General features: G+C 46.0%; 1 protein-coding gene across 12 annotated transcripts in view; it reads right to left on the reverse strand.

Annotated features, from left to right (window-relative positions):
• Positions 1-234: 234 nt before the first annotated feature.
• The window catches only part of PTPRF (protein tyrosine phosphatase receptor type F), a 295,456-nt gene continuing 276,391 nt past the window's right edge, over positions 235-19,299 (reverse strand). For all 12 annotated transcript variants that reach the window (XM_089663763.1, XM_089663762.1, XM_089663761.1 and 9 more), the window contains 7 exons: positions 18,193-18,478; positions 17,729-17,907; positions 15,359-15,485; positions 12,222-12,347; positions 8,350-8,504; positions 5,793-5,928; positions 235-1,775 (listed from right to left, as the gene is read on the reverse strand). In XM_089663763.1, coding sequence (XP_089519889.1) covers positions 1,707-1,775; positions 5,793-5,928; positions 8,350-8,504; positions 12,222-12,347; positions 15,359-15,485; positions 17,729-17,907; positions 18,193-18,478 — 1,078 coding nt within the window. In that variant the 3' untranslated portion in view covers positions 235-1,706. The remainder of the gene's footprint in view (positions 1,776-5,792; positions 5,929-8,349; positions 8,505-12,221; positions 12,348-15,358; positions 15,486-17,728; positions 17,908-18,192; positions 18,479-19,299) is intronic.

Here is a 19,299-nt window from a genome sequence, read left to right on the forward strand (position 1 = left end):
GACCTCAACCCTACTGGGATGAATTTATTTTTTTGGTGCCCAATGTGAGGCCAGGCATACAAGGCAGGTCTTCTCATCCAACATCATTGTTGTTCCTTCTCCTACTGTTCGTTGTCATTTCAGAAGTAGAATATTGGTTGTAATAGATAGAGCAGCAGATAATCCATCATTTGTTCCTGGGTGCTTTGCTGCTGTCCTCTCCGCCCTCCAAAACACCAACAAACATTGGACAAATTTGTATGAAACCTGATTATTCAAATTTATTAACATCGAGATCTTTTTTTTTTTTTTTCCGTTTTCGGCAAAGATGCAGGTATTAGTAGACTGAGTTTGCATGTATTTTTTTTTTTTATAATTTTTTTTTCTTGTTTTTATTAACAAATAGAAAACATACTGTGTACAACGGAGCAAACTCCTAACAGCACTAATGTATACACAAGGTAAAAATGGTCTCCTTATCCAACATTAGCGAGACGGCGGTCCTGTCCGATCCTTCCGCATAATACGAGTTCCATCGTTCATCCACCACCGGGTTTTTCTTTTCAGGCGGGTTATAAAGGAGGCAGGACGCGTCCCTCTGCCGTACTAATACAGAGTACCTTTTTTTTAATGAGTACACGCTCTTTCCTGAAATATCTGTTAGAAGGTCCATAATTCTGTACATAATAACAAATGTTATCGTTTTTTGTTTTTTTTTTTTTTTTTTTTTTCTAGAGAGAGAGAGAGAAGGAATCGGTATGTGGCACCTCTTTTCAAAGACTTCATAATTCTGAGTTTTTTTTTTCCCCCCCTCCCCTATCCTTACACTAATATAATTGGGAAAGAAAAATATGTATCCTTCAAAAAATTTCATCCTACAACTCTGAGCAAATATATGAACTCTCTTCTCTTTGTTCCGCAACCTACAAGCCCCCCCAAGTCCTCTAACCTTGTGTGCGTCTCGCTCCAGGCGAGTGTCGCCCGTTGGCTGCAGGCTGGAAGAATGTAAAAATAAAAAGAACTGAAAAAAAAGTAGATGATAACTAAAATCTAAGGAACTGGGCAATGCTGATTTAACTTGGTCCCATCATTGTCCACCTCTTTGTGCTTTAGAGTCAAGTGTTCATATTTCCATTGGCTCCTGTGCGATCACGCTTTACATGAGATGAGATATACATCAAGTTTGTCGGTTTATCGGAAGTGGTCTCTGTCATTTTTCCTTCCCAGCGTCCAGGCTCTCGTGTGCTTTTTGTTTTTTTTTTGTCGCAGGTCCGCACAAAGCAGTCACATCGCAGGGGGAGCCTGGAGCGTAAAGTTCTTGTCGATCACCTCTGGAATTATCCTTACCCCTTTAGCAACATACTTAATAACAATAAAATATAAAGATAAACAGAAAATGGCTTCCCTCTTGAATGGAGGGATAAAAAATCTAAAAAAAAGTGATTAAAAATGATAAAAAATAAGTAGGAATTTTTTCATTTTTTTGTCTTTTTCTTTTCCTTTGTGCCATAGTTAGGGCCGAAGAAGCAAGACCTGAATGGAGGGGGACAGGGATGAGTTGTGCTAAGTCCCAAGCAAGCCTCACAAAGCTTTGCAATTATTTGTTTGTAAGTAGATGATGTTGGGAATGGCGCCTGGAATAGGAGGAGGGGCCTGGCAACCGGTTGGCGGTGCCGGGGGTTCCTGGACGCTTCACTCCCAGTCTGGCCGGCGGGGTTTAGCGGTAGTTATGTTGCATAGTGGTCGAAGCTGCCCAGGTACTCCAGCGCAGCCCTGTAGCACAGCTGATACTGGTCCTGCAGAGAAAGGGGACACTGGTCAGGGCCAAGGAGACCACACAACCATATATATATATATATATATATATATATATACACACATATATATATATATATACACACACACAGACACACACACACATATATATACACACACACACACACACACACATATATATATACACACACACACACACACACACACATATATAAACACACGCATACACGCACAAAGTCTTTCAGGACAAAGAGTGAGGGCATTGAATTTTGAATCTTAGGCCTCGTTCACACAGGCGCACTATAAGCATCCTATCCATTTCATTTGGGAAGCACAAACACAATTTAATAACCAATTTTTTGGTAAAATATAAAAGATGATGTTACGCTGAGTAAATAGTTACCTAAACATGTCACGCTTTAAAGGAGAAGTTCACCTTTTAGACCAAAATAATAAATGCTAATTTTTTTTGCAGGTAAAAAAATTTGCATGTATTATTTTTGTCTACAGGAGCCTGTAAGGCATTGCACCAGCGATCAGTAGATCGCTGATGTCATGCAGGTTTCCTGCAGACCTGTCAGTATATCTGCTTGTCGTACGGGATGTATGGAGGTGTATGGAAGTGTACGGGATGTATGGAGGTGTATGGGGTGTATGGAGGTGTATGGAGGTGTACGGGATGTATGGAGGTGTATGGGATGTATGGAGGTGTACGGGATGTATGGAGGTGTATGGAGGTGTACGGGATGTATGGAGGTGTATGGGATGTATGGAGGTGTACGGGATGTATGAAGGTTTACGGGATGTATGGAGGTGTACGGGATGTATGGAGGTGTGCGGGACGTGTGGAGGTGTGCGGGACGTGTGGAGGTGTACGGGACGTATGGAGGTGTACGGGACGTATGGAGGTGTATGGGACGTACGGAGGTGTATGGAGGTGTACAGGATGTATGGAGATGTATGGAGGTGTACCGGATGTATGGAGGTGTACGGGATGTATGGAGGTGTACGGGATGTATGGAGGTGTACGGGACGTATGGAGGTGTACGGGATGTATGGAGATGTATGGAGGTGTACCGGATGTATGGAGGTGTACGGGATGTATGGAGGTGTACGGGATGTATGGAGATGTATGGAGGTGTACGGGACGTATGGAGGTGTACGGGACGTATGGAGGTGTACGGAGGTGTATGGGACGTATGGAGGTGTACGGGATGTATGGAGGTGTACGGGATGTATGGAGGTGTACGGGATGTATGGAGGTGTACGGGATGTATGGAGGTGTACGGGACGTATGGAGGTGTACGGGACGTATGGAAGTGTACGGGACGTATGGGATGTATGGAGGTGTACGGGATGTATGGAGATGTACGGGATGTATGGAGATGTACGGGATGTATGGAGATGTACGGGATGTATGGAGATGTACGGGATGTATGCAATGTTGTATTTAAGTTTTGTGCTGCCCTAGGCAACACAAAAATCGGGTGCCCCCCCACGGAGAGAGCCTGACATTGACCAACAACACCACTGCCCACCTTGCACCTGAGAGATCCTTCCACTAACAAACCCCCCCCAACCGAGAGAGAAGATACTCACCTTCAGAGCTCTGGACATCCACGGGAACAAGAGTCGGGCACTCCATAGACCATCAAGCAGCCCGCAACCTCTCTCAGATCCCACCTAGTCCCCATGCAGCATGTGTCCCTTTTTCTATCCCTTCTTCCGGAGGGCGGTGCACCCCTTCCCTGAAAAATGCTGCTCTAAGCAAATGCCTTGTTTGCCTTGTGGCCTCGGGGTGTACAAGGTGTATGTGATGTATTGGATGTACGAGGTGTATGGGATGTATGAGGTGTATGAGATGTACGGGATGTATGAGGTGTATGAGATGTACGGGATGTGTGGGGGTGTATGAGGTGTATAGGATGTATGAGGTGTATGAGATGTACAGGATGTGTGGGGGTGTGTATGAGGTGTATAGGATGTATGAGGTGTATGAGATGTACGAGATGTATGGGGGTGTATGAGGTGTATGAGATGTACAGGATGTGTGGGGGTGTATGAGGTGTATAGGATGTATGAGGTGTATGAGATGTACGAGATGTATGGGGGTGTATGAGATGTACGAGATGTATGGGGGTGTATGAGATGTACGAGATGTATGGGGGTGTATGAGGTGTACAGGATATATGGGGTGTACTGGGATGTATGGTGTGTATGGGATGTATGAGATGTACAGGATGTACTAGGTGTATGGGATGTACGAGGTGTATGGGATGTATGAGGTGTATGAGATGTATGGGATGTATGGGGGTGCACAGGATGTATGAGGTGTATGAGATGTACGGGATGTATGGGGGTGTATGAGGTGTATGGGATGTATGAGGTGTGTGGGATGTATTGGATGTATGGGGTGTATGGGATGTATGAGGTGTATGGGATGTATGAGGTGTATGGGATGTATGAGGTGTATGAGATGTATGAGGTGTATGAGATGTACGGGATGTATGGGGGTGTATGAGGTGTACAGGACATATGGGGTGTACTGGGATGTATGGTGTGTATGGGATGTATGAGATGTACAGGATGTATGGGGTGTATGAGATGTACAGGATGTATGGGATGTATGGGATGTACAGGATGTATGGGATGTATGAGATGTACAGGATGTATGGGATGTATGGGATGTACAGGATGTATGGGATGTATGGGATGTACAGGATGTATGGGATGTATGAGATGTACAGGATGTATGGGATGTATGGGATGAACGGTCCAGCAGATATTCTGACAGGAAGCTTCAATGCACTACCACAGCACTCCACAGCACCATGGTAGTTCGTTCAGAACTACAAGCCCACAGCCGCTATGGCTGTCAGGACCTGCAGTTCATTCATTCACGGAAGTCTGTGAATGAATGATGTGGCCATGTGAGCGCTGTTTTCAAATATGACAGATAATATGGGGAGAAGTATGGTATGGTTATGGGAACATTTTCCACCCTAAACATGTAACATATTCCCAAAGGTGAACTTATCCTTTAAAATTGCGTATGCCCATGGAATGGCACCAAACTATGGTACTTAAAATTCTCCATAGGCGACTCTTTAAACGCCTTTTACGGGTTACCAATTTGGAGTTAGAGGAGGTCTGGTGTTAGAATTATCCTCTTTATGGAGATATCTGAGGTCTATTAGACCCCATAGCCTCTCCTCTGGCCTCCAATGCAGCTGATCGGACACAGACCTATCTGCTTTCCTGGCCACTAAAGTGACGAGATCCTCGTCGATCCTGTTTTCCGGGGTCACAGAGAGGGAGAAACGACCTCAGTTCCTCTCTCTTGGTGATGTGCAGCCATTACCGCCGGTTGCAATGCTCCCAGGCTCAGCGATCGGAGGGGAGAACCTGGGAAAGGGGGCGGGAACCTCCTTCCGCCCCTCACATAAAAGCGATCGAGTGGCTATTTAGCCACTCGATTCACTTTTGCTTAAAAGAGCATAGCCAGCTTCAAAATTTGCTACCAGGGTGATGCTTCTGGCTGCAGGCATCATCCCAGCATAACCACCGAAAATCAAGGATATCCTTTGGGCAGGCAGAGGTTAAAAACTTGAATGCAACTTTTAATTTTTTTTACAATTTTTTTCAGCTTTTTTTTTTTCTCATCACATAGAGAAAAAAGTTCCCTATCTGATGTATTTTTCTGATGACAGGTTCTTTTTAACGAGACATCAGGGGTCTAAAATGCCCCTGATGTCCCTCCTGTCCTCCAATAAAATGAATGGACTGGCGTGCAGTTCGTTTCTTCCCCTGCCATGCTGGGAACATTGACACCAGGACCCTGAAGTGATGTTTTTGCACGTTCCCTGAGCTCCCTTCCCCTCTACCCGGCAGTCCATGCTGGTCCTGGGTCTGCGATAGGCTGGTGGAGCTTGCCTATGCACTGAGAGAGTCGGCTGCCCCTGTGTAGGAATAGAACAAGCGCTCTGGATTTCCATACATGACCTCCATGTGAGGGGGATGAACAAGGCGGGACTCACCTCCGTCTGCACCATGGCTGGTCTCTGTGTTCTCAGCGTCTTCACGGTCTGGAACATGTCCACCACCCCCTCGTACCTCATCCGCTCCAGCACGATGCTGAGTGTGATGAAGACTCCGGTCCGGCCCACGCCAGCGCTGTAGAAACACAAATCTCAAATCACAAAAACAATCACACACACATCTCCCCTCTGCGATCAAAATCCAGCCGTGTCTCCACTTTACTGTTAAAGGGGAACTCCAGCCAAAAGCATCTTTTTAAAGCGGTTGTAAAGGCTGAAGGTTTTCTTTTTTTACCTTCATGCATTCTAGGCATAGAGGCAAAAAAATCCTTCAGTGTGCAGCTCTTCCGTAATACTTACCTGGGGCTGATCCCGACCCGATCCTAACCCCCTCGTTTTTTTTTTTCTTTCAATTTTGGCATGGGGTTTCCCTTAAAATCCATACCAGACCTGGCACGGATTGGGGGGGATCCCCTCGCTGCATCTGAAAAAAATACTGCATGTGATACCACAAAAAAAAAGGGCACGGAGGTCCCCCCAAAGTCCATACTAGACCAAAGGGTTTTGTATGGATTTGTGAAGCGGAACCCCCTCGTTTTTTTTTTTTCTTTCAATTTTGGCATGGGGTTTCCCTTAAAATTCATACCAGACCTGGCATCTTTTTTTACTTTCTGTTCCATTTGAGAATCGGACTTATCAGCGTACCGCATGATTGTTTGCGGTATTCATGGACACATTTTTAATTTTGCATCAAATACTGCAGAATCTTTTTTTTTTTTTTTTTTGGCAATGGACATTTTTTTACCGCATGTGATAATTTATACAAATGATTCACGTGACCGTGTAATCGCATGCACCAAACGTTAGTGAATTGACACCATAGGATGTAAACTGCCAGGTGTTATGATAGTGTCCCCTATGGGGAGATATCCTCCCATATCCTCTCCTGGTAATATACAAATCAGAGGAAGCAATTTCAGTCCAGGAGAGGAGCTGGCTCAACTGCGCAAGACTGAAGGGGAGGAGCCGGTACACCTGTGCAAGACTGAAGGGGAGGAGCCGGTACACCTGTGCAAGACTGAAGGGGAGGAGTCGGTACACCTGTGCAAGACTGAAGGGGAGGAGTCGGTACACCTGTGCAAGACTGAAGGGGGGGAGCCGGTACACCTGTGCAAGACTGAAAGGGAGGAGCCGGTACACCTGTGCAAGACTGAAGGGGGGGAGCCGGTACACCTGTGCAAGACTGAAGGGGGGGAGCCGGTACACCTGTGCAAGACTGAAGGGGGGGAGCCGGTACACCTGTGCAAGACTGAAGGGGAGGAGCCGGTACACCTGTGCAAGACTGAAGGGGAGGAGCCGGTACACCTGTGCAAGACTGAAGGGGAGGAGCCGGTACACCTGTGCAAGACTGAAGGGGGAGGAGCCGGTACTCCTGTGCAAGACTGAAAGGGAGGATCTGGTACACCTGTGCAAGACTGGAGGGGAGGAGCCGGTACACCTGTGCAAGACTGAAGAGGGGGAGCCGGTACACCTGTGCAAGACTGAAGGGGAGGAGCCGGTACACCTGTGCAAGACTGGAGGGGAGGACCTGGTACACCTGTGCAAGACTGAAGGGGAGGAACCGGTACACCTGTGCAAGACTGAAGGGGAGGAGCCGATGCACCTGTGCAAGACTGAAGGGGAGGAACCGGTACACCTGTGCAAGACTGAAGAGGAGGAGCCGGTACACCTGTGCAAGACTGAAGGGGAGGAGCCGGTACACCTGTGCAAGACTGAAGGGGGGGAGCCGGTACACCTGTGAAAGACTGGAGGGGAGGAGCAGGTACACCTGTGCAAGACTGAAGGGGAGGAGCCGGTACACCTGTGCAAGACTGAAGGGGGGGAGCAGGTACACCTGTGCAAGACTGAAGGGGAGGATCCGGTACTCCTGAGCAAGACTGAAGAGGGGGAGCCGGTACACCTGTGCAAGACTGAAGGGGGGGAGCCGGTACACCTGTGCAAGACTGAAGGGGAGGAGCCGGTACACCTGTGCAAGACTGGAGGGGAGGAGCAGGTGCACCTGTGCAAGACTGAAGGGGAGGAGCCGGTACACCTGTGCAAGACTGAAAGGGAGGAGCCGGTACACCTGTGCAAGACTGAAGGAGAGGAGCCGGTACACCTGTGCAAGACTGAAGGGGAGGAGCCGGTACACCTGTGCAAGACTGAAGGAGAAGGCCGGAGGCCAGATTTAAAATTGAACTCTGGGCAGATATAAAAGACAAATAAATGCAGCTCTATATTTATTAATAAATCATTACATGTGTACATTAAGCTCAGATACAGCCCATGACAGCTGTCTGAGGGGATTTCTCTCGCATTTGGTAAGATATCCTTCCACTTCCGGTTGAAACTACAGGACAGGAAGTGAAGGGAAGTCTCCCAAATGAGGCACACATGTCCCCAGCTGTAGGATAAGGCGGAGGGCTCTGATGACAATGATGTACTGTCCGCTCTTTGCTGTCCCCTCTCTTGTTCCATGGACATGAGTGTGTTGAGAGGAGTGGACTGCGTTCCTCACCTGCAGTGAACAGTGATGGGTCCGTCTTGTCCGAACTGTTCTTTCGTTTTGTGCACTTGTCCGATGAAGTCGATGAAGCCCTCTCCTGTTTTTGGCACTCCCTGCTCGGGCCAGTCTGTGAACTGGAACTGTCTGATTGTCCGAGACTGTCCGTCCTGTGGAGGAAAGAGACCATCAGATCTGGGAGGAGCAAAGCAAGGTTAACTAATAAGATCAGTTCATAGTCAGCGACCAGTTAGAATTCCTGAAGTCAGAACCTTTCTGATTGGTTGCCCTGGGGCTATCATGCTTTGCCAGTGGAGGATAAGCAGAGGGGCAGGATGGTTGTCTGAGCGGGGTCCTAGACTCCGGGAGGAGACCCACTGGGAGCAGGAGTGTATTTACCACAAGGCAAACAAGGCATTTGTCTAGGGCGGCATTTTTCAGGGGGACAGCAGCTTTTTTTTCAGGGGGGCAGTACCATCCCCTGAAAGAAGGAATGGAAGAAGGGACACGAAACACGGGGATCTGAGAGAGGCTGTGGGCTGTTAATGCTGTATGCAGAGCCTGACTCTTGTTCCAGGGGATGTCCGGAGCTGTGAAGGTGAAGGTCTTGTCTCTTGCCAGAGTGGGGGGGCATTTTCCAGTGTATGGGGGTGATGGTAGTAAAAGACTCTCGGGTGCGGATTGGGGTCCTGGGGTGTTGTCAGTCAATGTCAGGCTCTCTTCGTGGGGGAAAGGGGTGTCGGTTGGTGTCAGGGTCTCTCAGGGGGGGTGAGCCAATTTTTGTGTTGCCTAGGGCAGCACGAAACCTAAATACACCACTGACTGGGAGGACAAAAGTGCCTTAATGCTGTTTCTTTTTTTTTTTTTTTTTTTTTTTAGCAGGTAAAGTGTATAAGTAACTTTTGCTGCTTTCAACCTCAGTACCCCCTGCCTGGAGTTTGCATGTTCTCTATGTGCCTGCATGGGTTTCCTCCGGGTACTCCGGCCATGCTGGCAGGTTAATTGGCTCCTGTCTAATTTGGCCCTACAGGCGTATTTAATGCGTTCTACGGGACTTTTTGTATTGCGAAAAATTAATAAACCGAAATGCGGTTTCCCTTAGGAATGCATTGAAATCCAATTAATCCGTTCCGGAGGTCAGAAAAAAGTCCAAAAAAAGTCTTTTATCTGTTCAAAACTCTTTATAAAGTGCACTTTAAAGGCATAAATACTGTCCAGGGACATGATTAAAAAAAATTCATAAATGCATTGAAAACCAATTAATCCGTTCGTATTGCGAAAAAAAAAATGTGTAAACCGAGCCGTTATTTTCAATGGATTTTCATTTGTAAACTGAAAATTTCGTTAACCGAGGTGTTCGTAAACCGAGGTACGCCTGTATATGTATGAATGTGAGATAGATTGTAAGCTCCTCGAGGGCAGGGACTGATGTGAATGTGCAATATAGGATATATGTAAAGTGTTCTGGACTGGTAAGCTTTGACATGACATTGTCCTTCTTAGGTGTGGATACACTTTTACCATTTCCATACCGGGCAATTTTCCCCCTTCCTGCCCAGGCCATTTTTCAGGTTTCAGCGCTCTCACACTTTGAATGACAATTGCGCGGTCATACAACATTGTACCCAAACTAAAATTTTATCATTTTCTTCACACAACTAGAGCTTTCTTTTGGTGGTATTTAATCACCGCCGGGGTTTTTATTTTTTGCTAAATTAACAAAAAAGACCGAAAATTTTGAAAAAAAACCACGTTTTTCTTTGTTTCTGTTATAAAAGTTTGCAAATAAATAATTCATAAATTTAGGCCGAGATGTATTCTGCTACATGTCTTTGGTGAAAATAACCCAAATTAGGATGTATTATTTAGTTTGTAGGAAAGTTATAGTTCACAAACTATGGTATAGATCTGAATATTGATCAATCCTGAAGTACTGACAGCCAATCTAATTTCTTGAGGTCCAAGAATGTCAGAACAGTACAGATATCCCCCAAATGTCAGGACAGTACAGATATCCCCCAAATGTCAGGACAGTACAGATATCCCCCAAATGTCAGGACAGTACAGATATCCCCCAAATGTCAGGAGAGTATAGATATCCCCCAAATGTCAGGATAGTACAGATATCCCCCAAATGTCAGGACAGTACAGATATCCCCCAAATGTCAGAACAGTACAGATATCCCCCAAATGTCAGAACGGTACAGATATCCCCCAAATGTCAGGACGGTACAGATATCCCCCAAATGTCAGAACGGTACAGATATCCCCCAAATGTCAGGACAGTACAGATATCCCCCAAATGCCAGGACGGTACAGATATCCCCCAAATGTCAGGACAGTACAGATATCCCCCAAATGTCAGGACGGTACAGATATCCCCCAAATGTCAGAACGGTACAGATATCCCCCAAATGTCAGGACAGGACAGATATCCCCCAAATGTCAGGACGGTACAGATATCCCCCAAATGTCAGGACGGTACAGATATCCCCCAAATGTCAGGACAGGACAGATATCCCCCAAATGTCAGGAGAGTATAGATATCCCCCAAATGTCAGGATAGTACAGATATCCCCCAAATGTCAGGACAGTACAGATATCCCCCAAATGTCAGAACGGTACAGATATCCCCCAAATGTCAGGACAGTACAGATATCCCCCAAATGTCAGGACAGGACAGATATCCCCCAAATGTCAGGACAGGACAGATATCCCCCAAATGTCAGAACAGTACAGATATCCCCCAAATGTCAGAACAGGACAGATATCCCCCAAATGTCAGGACAGGACAGATATCCCCCAAATGTCAGGACAGGACAGATATCCCCAAATGTCAGAACAGTACAGATATCCCCCAAATGTCAGGACAGTACAGATATCCCCCAAATGTCAGGACGGTACAGATATCCCCCAAATGTCAGGACGGTACAGATATCCCCCAAATGTCAGGACAGTACAGATATCCCCCAAATGTCAGGACGGTACAGATATCCCCCAAATGACCCCTTTTTGCAGAGTAGACAGTCCAACGTACTTCATAAGAGGCATGGCGAGTTTTTTGAAGTTGTATTTTTTTGTCATAATTTTTCGGAAAATGAAAAAATTAAAAAAATTATTTTCAGTATTTTATTTTTACATACTGTCACCAGTGCAGTACAGCGTCATCATATAACTGGCATGGCGGTGATCAGGGACACTGACTGGTGACAGTATGAAAAACAATATATATATATATATATATATATATAATTGTTTTTTAATTTATTTAATTTTTTTTATTATTTTTTATTTTTTATTTAATTTTGTTTCTTTTTTTTATGATTTTTCTTTTCATATTTCACTATGACCAAAGTAGTACAATGGCCTGTGATTAGCCCAGCTTGTGCATGTGATCGCTGTGACCAATCACAGCTACACACACTAGTATACAATGGATGGCATGAATGAAGCCATCCATTGTATACAACTGTCATGTGACCTGCTGTGATTGGTCACAGCAAGTCACATGGTATCGGCAACGGGGCCGGTACTCAGATCCGTCATCGGCTGTGTCTGAGGTACACGGCCGGTGACAGATCGCGCCGCTGCGTGGCTCTGCAGGCGCGCAAACTGCTCATGCCCGGGAGGACGCCATATGGCGTCCACCCAGAACGCTAATGGATTTTGCCGGCCGCCATCAGGCCATTGGCTGGGCGGCTAATGGTAATGAACCTAATAGAAATGGTTGGTAATCACACGATCAGATTTGGGTCGCTGTTGGCTGTCCAACAGTTAAAGGATTACTAGTCCTGGCATATCATGGGTACCTCAGCCCAGACATCCTGGGGCCTGTAGTTCACCAGCAGATGCCAGGGCAAGTGTCAGGAACAATCACTCCTACTCACCCGTGCGTCCGTCACTTTGAATTCACGCAGGATGTACTGAGGCATGTTATATTCCGCCATTGGGTCCACCACGAAATACTGATACCTCGCTGAGCGCTCGGCGGGCCAATACTGATGGCACTTTTCCTGTAGAGGGGAACACACACCCGGTCAATGCTGAAAGATTCCTTCCGGTTCCATGAATTACCAAGAAACAAATTTATTATTCATTCATTCAGAAAAAAAAAAAAGAACTCAGACAACTGATCATATTTATCTGATAACAAAGACATGATTGTCCCTCAGAAATCAGACCGTCACAATGCCGCACGATTCCTGCGAGGTAAACATCATTATCGGCGTATTGTTATCACATCCCGATGATTATAACGTTGTGCCGGCAATCAGAGGCGTGAAAAACAAAAAAAACGATTGTTGGTGGTCTGAACTAATCCCCAGAGCCAGCTGATGAAAGCACCCGCACCCGCACCCGCACCATGGCTTCTTAAAGTGTGCCTACCGCTGACTGCATATGGTAAAATCTCCAGGTCTCCACATCTCTTTCTGATATTTCTTTTTAACTGCCTGAACATCTGCTTTAAAAGTGCTAATAAGGTGGAACCCCCCCCTCTCCATTCCAACCTCAGGTCACCCCAATTCCTGCAACTTCACGCCTCAGTTCGACCCCAATTTCTGCTGCAGATGTTGGTTTCATTAGGAGATGGAAGGTGGGCAGGTTTCTTCATCTAATGATGTCTATAGTGGCCGGTGGACTGGGAGGAAGTCCAGCAACTGAATTCCAGTAAGATGGGCCTCTCTGAAATGGCATGGAACTAGGCAGGCCGTAGGCACAGAGGGTCAGGCTTGGCATTGTAGCTGACAGCCTAGTTACATAGTTAGTCTGGCTGATAAAAGACAAAAGTCCATCTAGTTCAACCATAGGAAAAAAAAAAGTTATAATCCTACACCCACAGTTGATCCAGAGGAAGGCAAAAAAAAACCCAGCAAAGCATGATCCCATTTGCTCCTGCAGGGGAAAAAAATTCCTTCCTGATCCCCGGAGAGGCAATCGGATATTCCCTGGATCAACTTTACCTATAAATGTTATATCCAGTTATATTCTGTGTATCCAAGAAAGAATCCAGGACTTTCCTACAGCAATCCACTGAGCTGTCAATTACAGGAGCCCTGAATTTGTAATGAGCAGGGGCCCAGCGTAGGATCCTCCCGTCCTCCAGAAGGGAAGTCCAACCCTGCGCACATGTCATTATAAAGATGCTTTCACGCATCTCGGGCTTTCCATCGATTATTTTCCTGAATAGACTGCTTGGGAAGATCCATTTCAGACCATCGATACCTTCTTGACCGAGAAGTTCCAGCATTTCCATATAATTGTCTTCCAATCTGATCGTTACCAGCTACAGTTGCAAGAAAAAGTATGTGAACCCCTTGGGATTACGTGGAGTTTTGCATGAATTGGGCAAAAAATGTCCTCTGAATGTCATCTAAATCACAACAATAGAAGAACACAGTCTGCTGAACATAATACTACACAAACATTAGATATTGCCATCGTTTAATTGCACATAACATGTAAACATTCACAGTGCAGGGAGGAAAAAGTATGTGAACCTTTGGACTTAATAACTGGTTGACCCTCCTTTGGCAGCAATAAACTCAACCAAATGTTTCCTGTAGTTGCAGATCAGACCTGCACAACGATCTGGAGTCATTTTGGACCACTCCTCTTCACAAAACTGTTTCAGTGTAGCAATATTCTTGGGATGTCTGGTGTGAATCGCTCTCTTAAGGTCATGCCACAGCATTTCAATCAGGTTGAGGTCAGGACTCTGACTGGGCCACTCCAGAAGGCGTATTCTGTGCTGTTGCAGCCATTGTTTTGTTGAATTACTTGTATGCTTTGGGTCATTGTCCTGTTGCATCACCCATCCTCTGCGGAGCTTCAGTTGGCGGACAGATGGTCGTACGTTTTCCTGCAAAATGTCTTGATAAACCCTGGAATTCATTTTCCCATCAATGACAACAATCCGTCCAGGCCCTGAGGCAGCAAAGCAGCCCCAAACCATGATGCTCCCTCCGCCATGTTTCACAGTGGGGATGAGGTTTTGATGTTGGTGTGCTGTGCCTTTTTTTCTCCACACATAGTGTTGTGTGTTCTTCCCAAACAACTCAATCTTGGTTCCATCTGTCCACAGTATATTCTGCCAGTAGTGCTGTGGAACATCCAGGTGCTCTTTTTCAAACTTCAAATGTGCTGCAATATTCTTTTTGGACAGCAATGGCTTCCTCCGTGGTGTCCTCCCATGTACTCCATTCTTGTTTAATGTTTTCCTTATTGTAGATGTGTCAACAAAAATGTTAGCATGTGCCAGAGATTTCTGTAGGTCTTTAGCTGACACTCTGGGATTCTTCTTTACCTCATGCAGCATTCTGCGCTGTGCTCTTGCAGTCATTTTTACAGGACGACCACGCCTAGGGAGAGTAGCAGCAGTGCTAAACTTTCTCCATTTGTAGACAGTCTGTCTTACCGTCAACACATGAACATCAAGGCTTTTGGAGATACTTTTGTAACCCTTTCCAGCTTCATGCAAGTCAACAATTCTTGATCGTAGGTCTTCTGAGAGCTCTTTTCTGCGAGGCATGGTTCACATCAGACAGTGCTTCTTGAAACCAGTAAACCCAAAACAGGTGTGTGTTTTTTAAGGGCAGGACAGCTGTCAGCAACACATCCAATATCATCACACTGATTGGAGTCAAGGTTGGCTCACTCCTGGCTCCAATTAGCTCTGGGAGAAGTCATTAAGCTAGGGCCTCACATACTTTTTCCTCCCTGCACTGTGAATGTTTACATGTTATGTGCAATTACACCACGGCAACATCTAATGTTTGTGTAGTATTATGTTCAGCAGACTGTGTTCTTCTATTGTTGTGACTTACATGACGTTCAGAGCACACTTTATGCCCAATTCATGCAAAACTCCACGTAATCGCAAGGGGTTCACATACTTTTTCTTGCAACTGTATACAGTGCAGGGATCACCATCTGTATATGATGGCCTTTCAGGTAAACCAAGAGCTGCCTCCAATCATATGGATAGGTACACTTTAACAATGATAACCCCGTTGGTTGCTCTTACCCGGCCCATTTCCCGCAGCTTGGTCAGCATCACCACAATGGTGGAATTATGCTCCCATAGCATGCGCCAGAAGTCCTCAGTGGTCTCCGCCAGGGGTCCCTGAGTGGCGATGTAGCCTTTCTGCTGCCTGCAAAACAGGAATGAAGCATGAGGACAGAAGAAGTGGATGAGGATCACATTAAGCATGACAACGTCTCTCATGGGTTGTGTAATACACAGTATCTGCCTAGGTGGTGCAGGTTTTGTAACATGTCTGCCTACGCGACTCTTTGAAGAATTTGGAATTTTGAGATGAACATTTGACTAACGGAAGCCACTCATGTATCAATGTGATCATTTATTCAATCATTAAAGACAACAGAACTAACCGAATCAAGTTAAAATTGCAAACCAGGGACCCTCTTACACATCTCTGCCTCTGCATGTGCAAGATCTGACACTGCAACATCGGAGGGAGGGTGGCTGCAAGCACTAGGAAAAGGCAGCCAATTCCATCGACCAACAAAACAAATATGGCGGCACTGGACAGAACTTATGATGGAAAAGCAGTAGGTGAGAAGAGGACATTGCAGGAATCATTGGCCTTGTAAGCATGTTTATGCAGCATAACATCGCACCTAAGGTCATGGACAAAAGCAGAATGATGTTTTTGGGGAAGGTGCAAGGTCCGCTTTAAGAAAGATTGTTCACAGGAAAGAAAGATCACTTGTAGTAAAATGTTGCTGAAAACATTGATTTGTAGGGCTTGAATTTTTCGTCAGACAATTGGTCTGCATTTTATGTTCTTTTTTACACTCTCAACTAATCATACACAATACAAATGTGCTTTTCCTTTCATGTAGTACTGTCGGAATCCTGCATGTTGCTTCAAAATGGACCTTCACCAGCCTCACCCACATCATTTTTTTTTGAGGAACATCTCCTAGCACTTGCCTAGGCAAGAAGGATGTCTCACTCAGTACTCTACAGCTTGTGCATTAATGTGCATCACTAGGGTGCTGCCTGCAAGAACCGGAAGACATAGCGGCCCCTCATGGCGGTGTGGAACCCGGCGTGTGGTGGTCGATCACAACAGGACCAGGCTAAATTAATTGGACACCGAGCATGTATTTTGAGGAGTCTAGGTAAGAAGTGATTAAAAAGTCCATGGGGGGATAGGGGGCTGTGTACACACACTATACATCTTCTCCAGCCCTTAGTCAATGCTGTACTTACCTCTGAACCAGGGGCGGACTGACAACTCATGGGGCCCCTGCGCAATAGGGGATCATGGGGCCCCTGTGTCCTTGCCTAAACTCAAAAAAGCCTATGAAAAAGGTACCCGGGGCATCTCATGGGGCCCCCTACTGACCCCGGGCCCTCGGGCAGTGCCCGAGTTTCCAAATGGTCAGTCCGCCCCTGCTCTGAACTTTGTAGTGGTCTGGGAATTTGAAATCCCTGTTGTTCTCCTTTTTCTTTCTGCAGGGTTATCATGACAAATCAGAGCGATGCTCTGTTTTGGCACGAACCAATCAGAATCAGTTGGCTCTGAGGAAGAGGCTGAGTCCTCGAAACGCATCAGCCAGTTGGTCATCCAGGGTTCCATCGTTATGGACTCAGATGCTATATGGATTGAACACCTTTGTAATATGCCTATGTTTTATATATCCATTGTGTGTATGATACCTACTTTTTTATCATTTCAATATATATTTTTACAATAATGCACTAGGCCGGTGCGCCCCCCTTTAGTTTTTTCATTTGTATTCGCTCTGATCCACCCTGGAAGCAGAGCAGAAATAAGAGGGGCGACAGTGGGGATTTCAAAGCCCTGAACTGCTGCACTGGCTGCGTGGGCATCAACGGCTCATGAGGTAAGTACAGCGGGGGAAGGTGTAGGGTGTAGTTGACCTTTTAATTTCTTTCTGAAAAGGTGAACTTACACTTTAATTACATCTGTCATTAAAGATATATGTGTGTAATGGCCTTTCAAAAATGTTAGTTGCACTCATAACGTTGGATTTTTTTTCATGTTTTCTGCTTGTTCTGGGTCAGTGACTAAGAAACAACTAAAGCCAATGCATCATGGCAGCCAAGGGACCAGCCTTTTCAGGAATCCGTCACCAACTGCAACCACCATAATTCTTTAATTCTGTCTTAACACATTTTCTGTCAAGAACAGCTGAGGGGCCCATTCAATACTGAAGCTGTATAACTGTTCCTTCCTACTTCCAGGAACAAGTACACTGTGACAACCCCCCAGAACCGCCTCTGGAAGCTGGTGCTAGTCCTCAGTATTAGATAGAAGCCCCAGCTCTGGCAGAAAACGGCTGTTCTGACAGGTTCTCTTTATTCACAAAATGCATAACCTCTTTCCCAGCAGGACATTACCTATAGCCATCAATGAAGCTGGCGTTGATGTAGTCAGAGCCCTCGACACCACGAATTGGCTGCAGACACACACGGCTCGATTCGTAGGGCATGATATTCACCAGCCGGTTCTTGAACTTGTTGCATGGTAGGTTGGCACTGATGAACCGTGAGGTGTGGGCTTTGGAGTTGGCCAATAGCTACACAGAAAAAAAAAAACTAAGTAAACAAGATAGATAAAGATGAAAAAGCAAGCAGAGTTCTTGAATGTGAACACCAGCATAGGCTGAACCTTGAGATACATTCCATTTAAATCGCCATGATCCATCTGGTGTCTGGAAGATGTCAATGAAGAGAGACTCCCCACCCATGCATCTGACCAGCAGAATGATTGTAACCCAACACAGAAGTGTCCTCCTCTACCATCAATGTGAGAACTGCCATGGATATATAGTGAGAGGTGTTTGGTAGATACGGGGACCTACCTTGAACTCGAGCTCCATGGTGGTGACACTCTCTCCCACGGGGACCTGAGACAGTTTCTGAATATGTGCATACAGGCTGCGCGCCGGCACTTCTGTGTTCCCGCACATGACCGCCTCTAGCAGGGCCTCGTGGATGAAGACGTATTGGTCCTCGGTCTGTACCATGTAGTTCCGCTGAGAACGCATACAGGTCACCTGGCCATAGATATCTACCGTCTTCTCCAGCTTCACTCGCTCCAGCATGGCGTCAATCACAATGAAGCACCCTGTTCTTCCCACACCCGCGCTGTGCGAAAAATAAAAAGGGGGAAGGTTATCGGATTATGTGAGAGCCAAATATGTCCTAAGGCCTCATTTATACAGGAGACTCAAATACATTCAGTTCAATGTTTAGGCTGATTTAACTGAGATCATATAAGTTCACATCAGGGGCGGACTGACCATTTGGAAACTCGGGCACTGCCCGAGGTCAGTAGGGAGTGGAGAGTTTATAGAGTGCATCTGCCTCGGGGACCTTCATCTTGGAGATAACAGCAGGTGTACTACAAGACTGGACCATGCACTGGGCAGCACTTCCAAGAGTGGGAAGCAGACTCTATTGTAGAGAGAAAACGGATCAAGAAGGCGCTTCTAAGTGCAGTATATTCAGTAACTTTTTAATTAAAGTTACTGGATATATTGCACTTAGAAGCGCCTTCTTGCTCCATTTTCTCTACCAAAGACCATGTGACCTATACCCTATGGATTTCAGTTCCAGGGGCACTGTACTGTCAGCTCACTACAGGGAATTAGAAGCTCACTGGATTTCTGGCAGGTCAACAGGTATTTTTCTGTACTTGCGGGATTTGTACTGAAAAAAAGAAACCTGGTGCAATGTGCATGTGTTGCAGAGATGTACCATACAGGATATGTTTTTCTTTTTTCTGCCCAGACATACACTGTAATGTTTCACTGATTGCCTGTATAGCTGACACAATGGTAAATCTAATCTACAATGCTGTCCTCTGGAGTGCTACTTCGTCCCTTTATGATGAGGAAGTCACCCTCCATTGCCACATGTTACCCTTTGGGGCACCTGCTGCCCCTGAGTGCCTCCTCCTGTACCCA

This window comes from Staurois parvus, unplaced genomic scaffold, assembly GCF_062004578.1.
Source record: "Staurois parvus isolate SC_StPar_1 unplaced genomic scaffold, SC_StPar_1.0 ptg001762l, whole genome shotgun sequence".
In the NCBI taxonomy this organism is placed as follows: Eukaryota; Metazoa; Chordata; class Amphibia; order Anura; family Ranidae; genus Staurois; species Staurois parvus.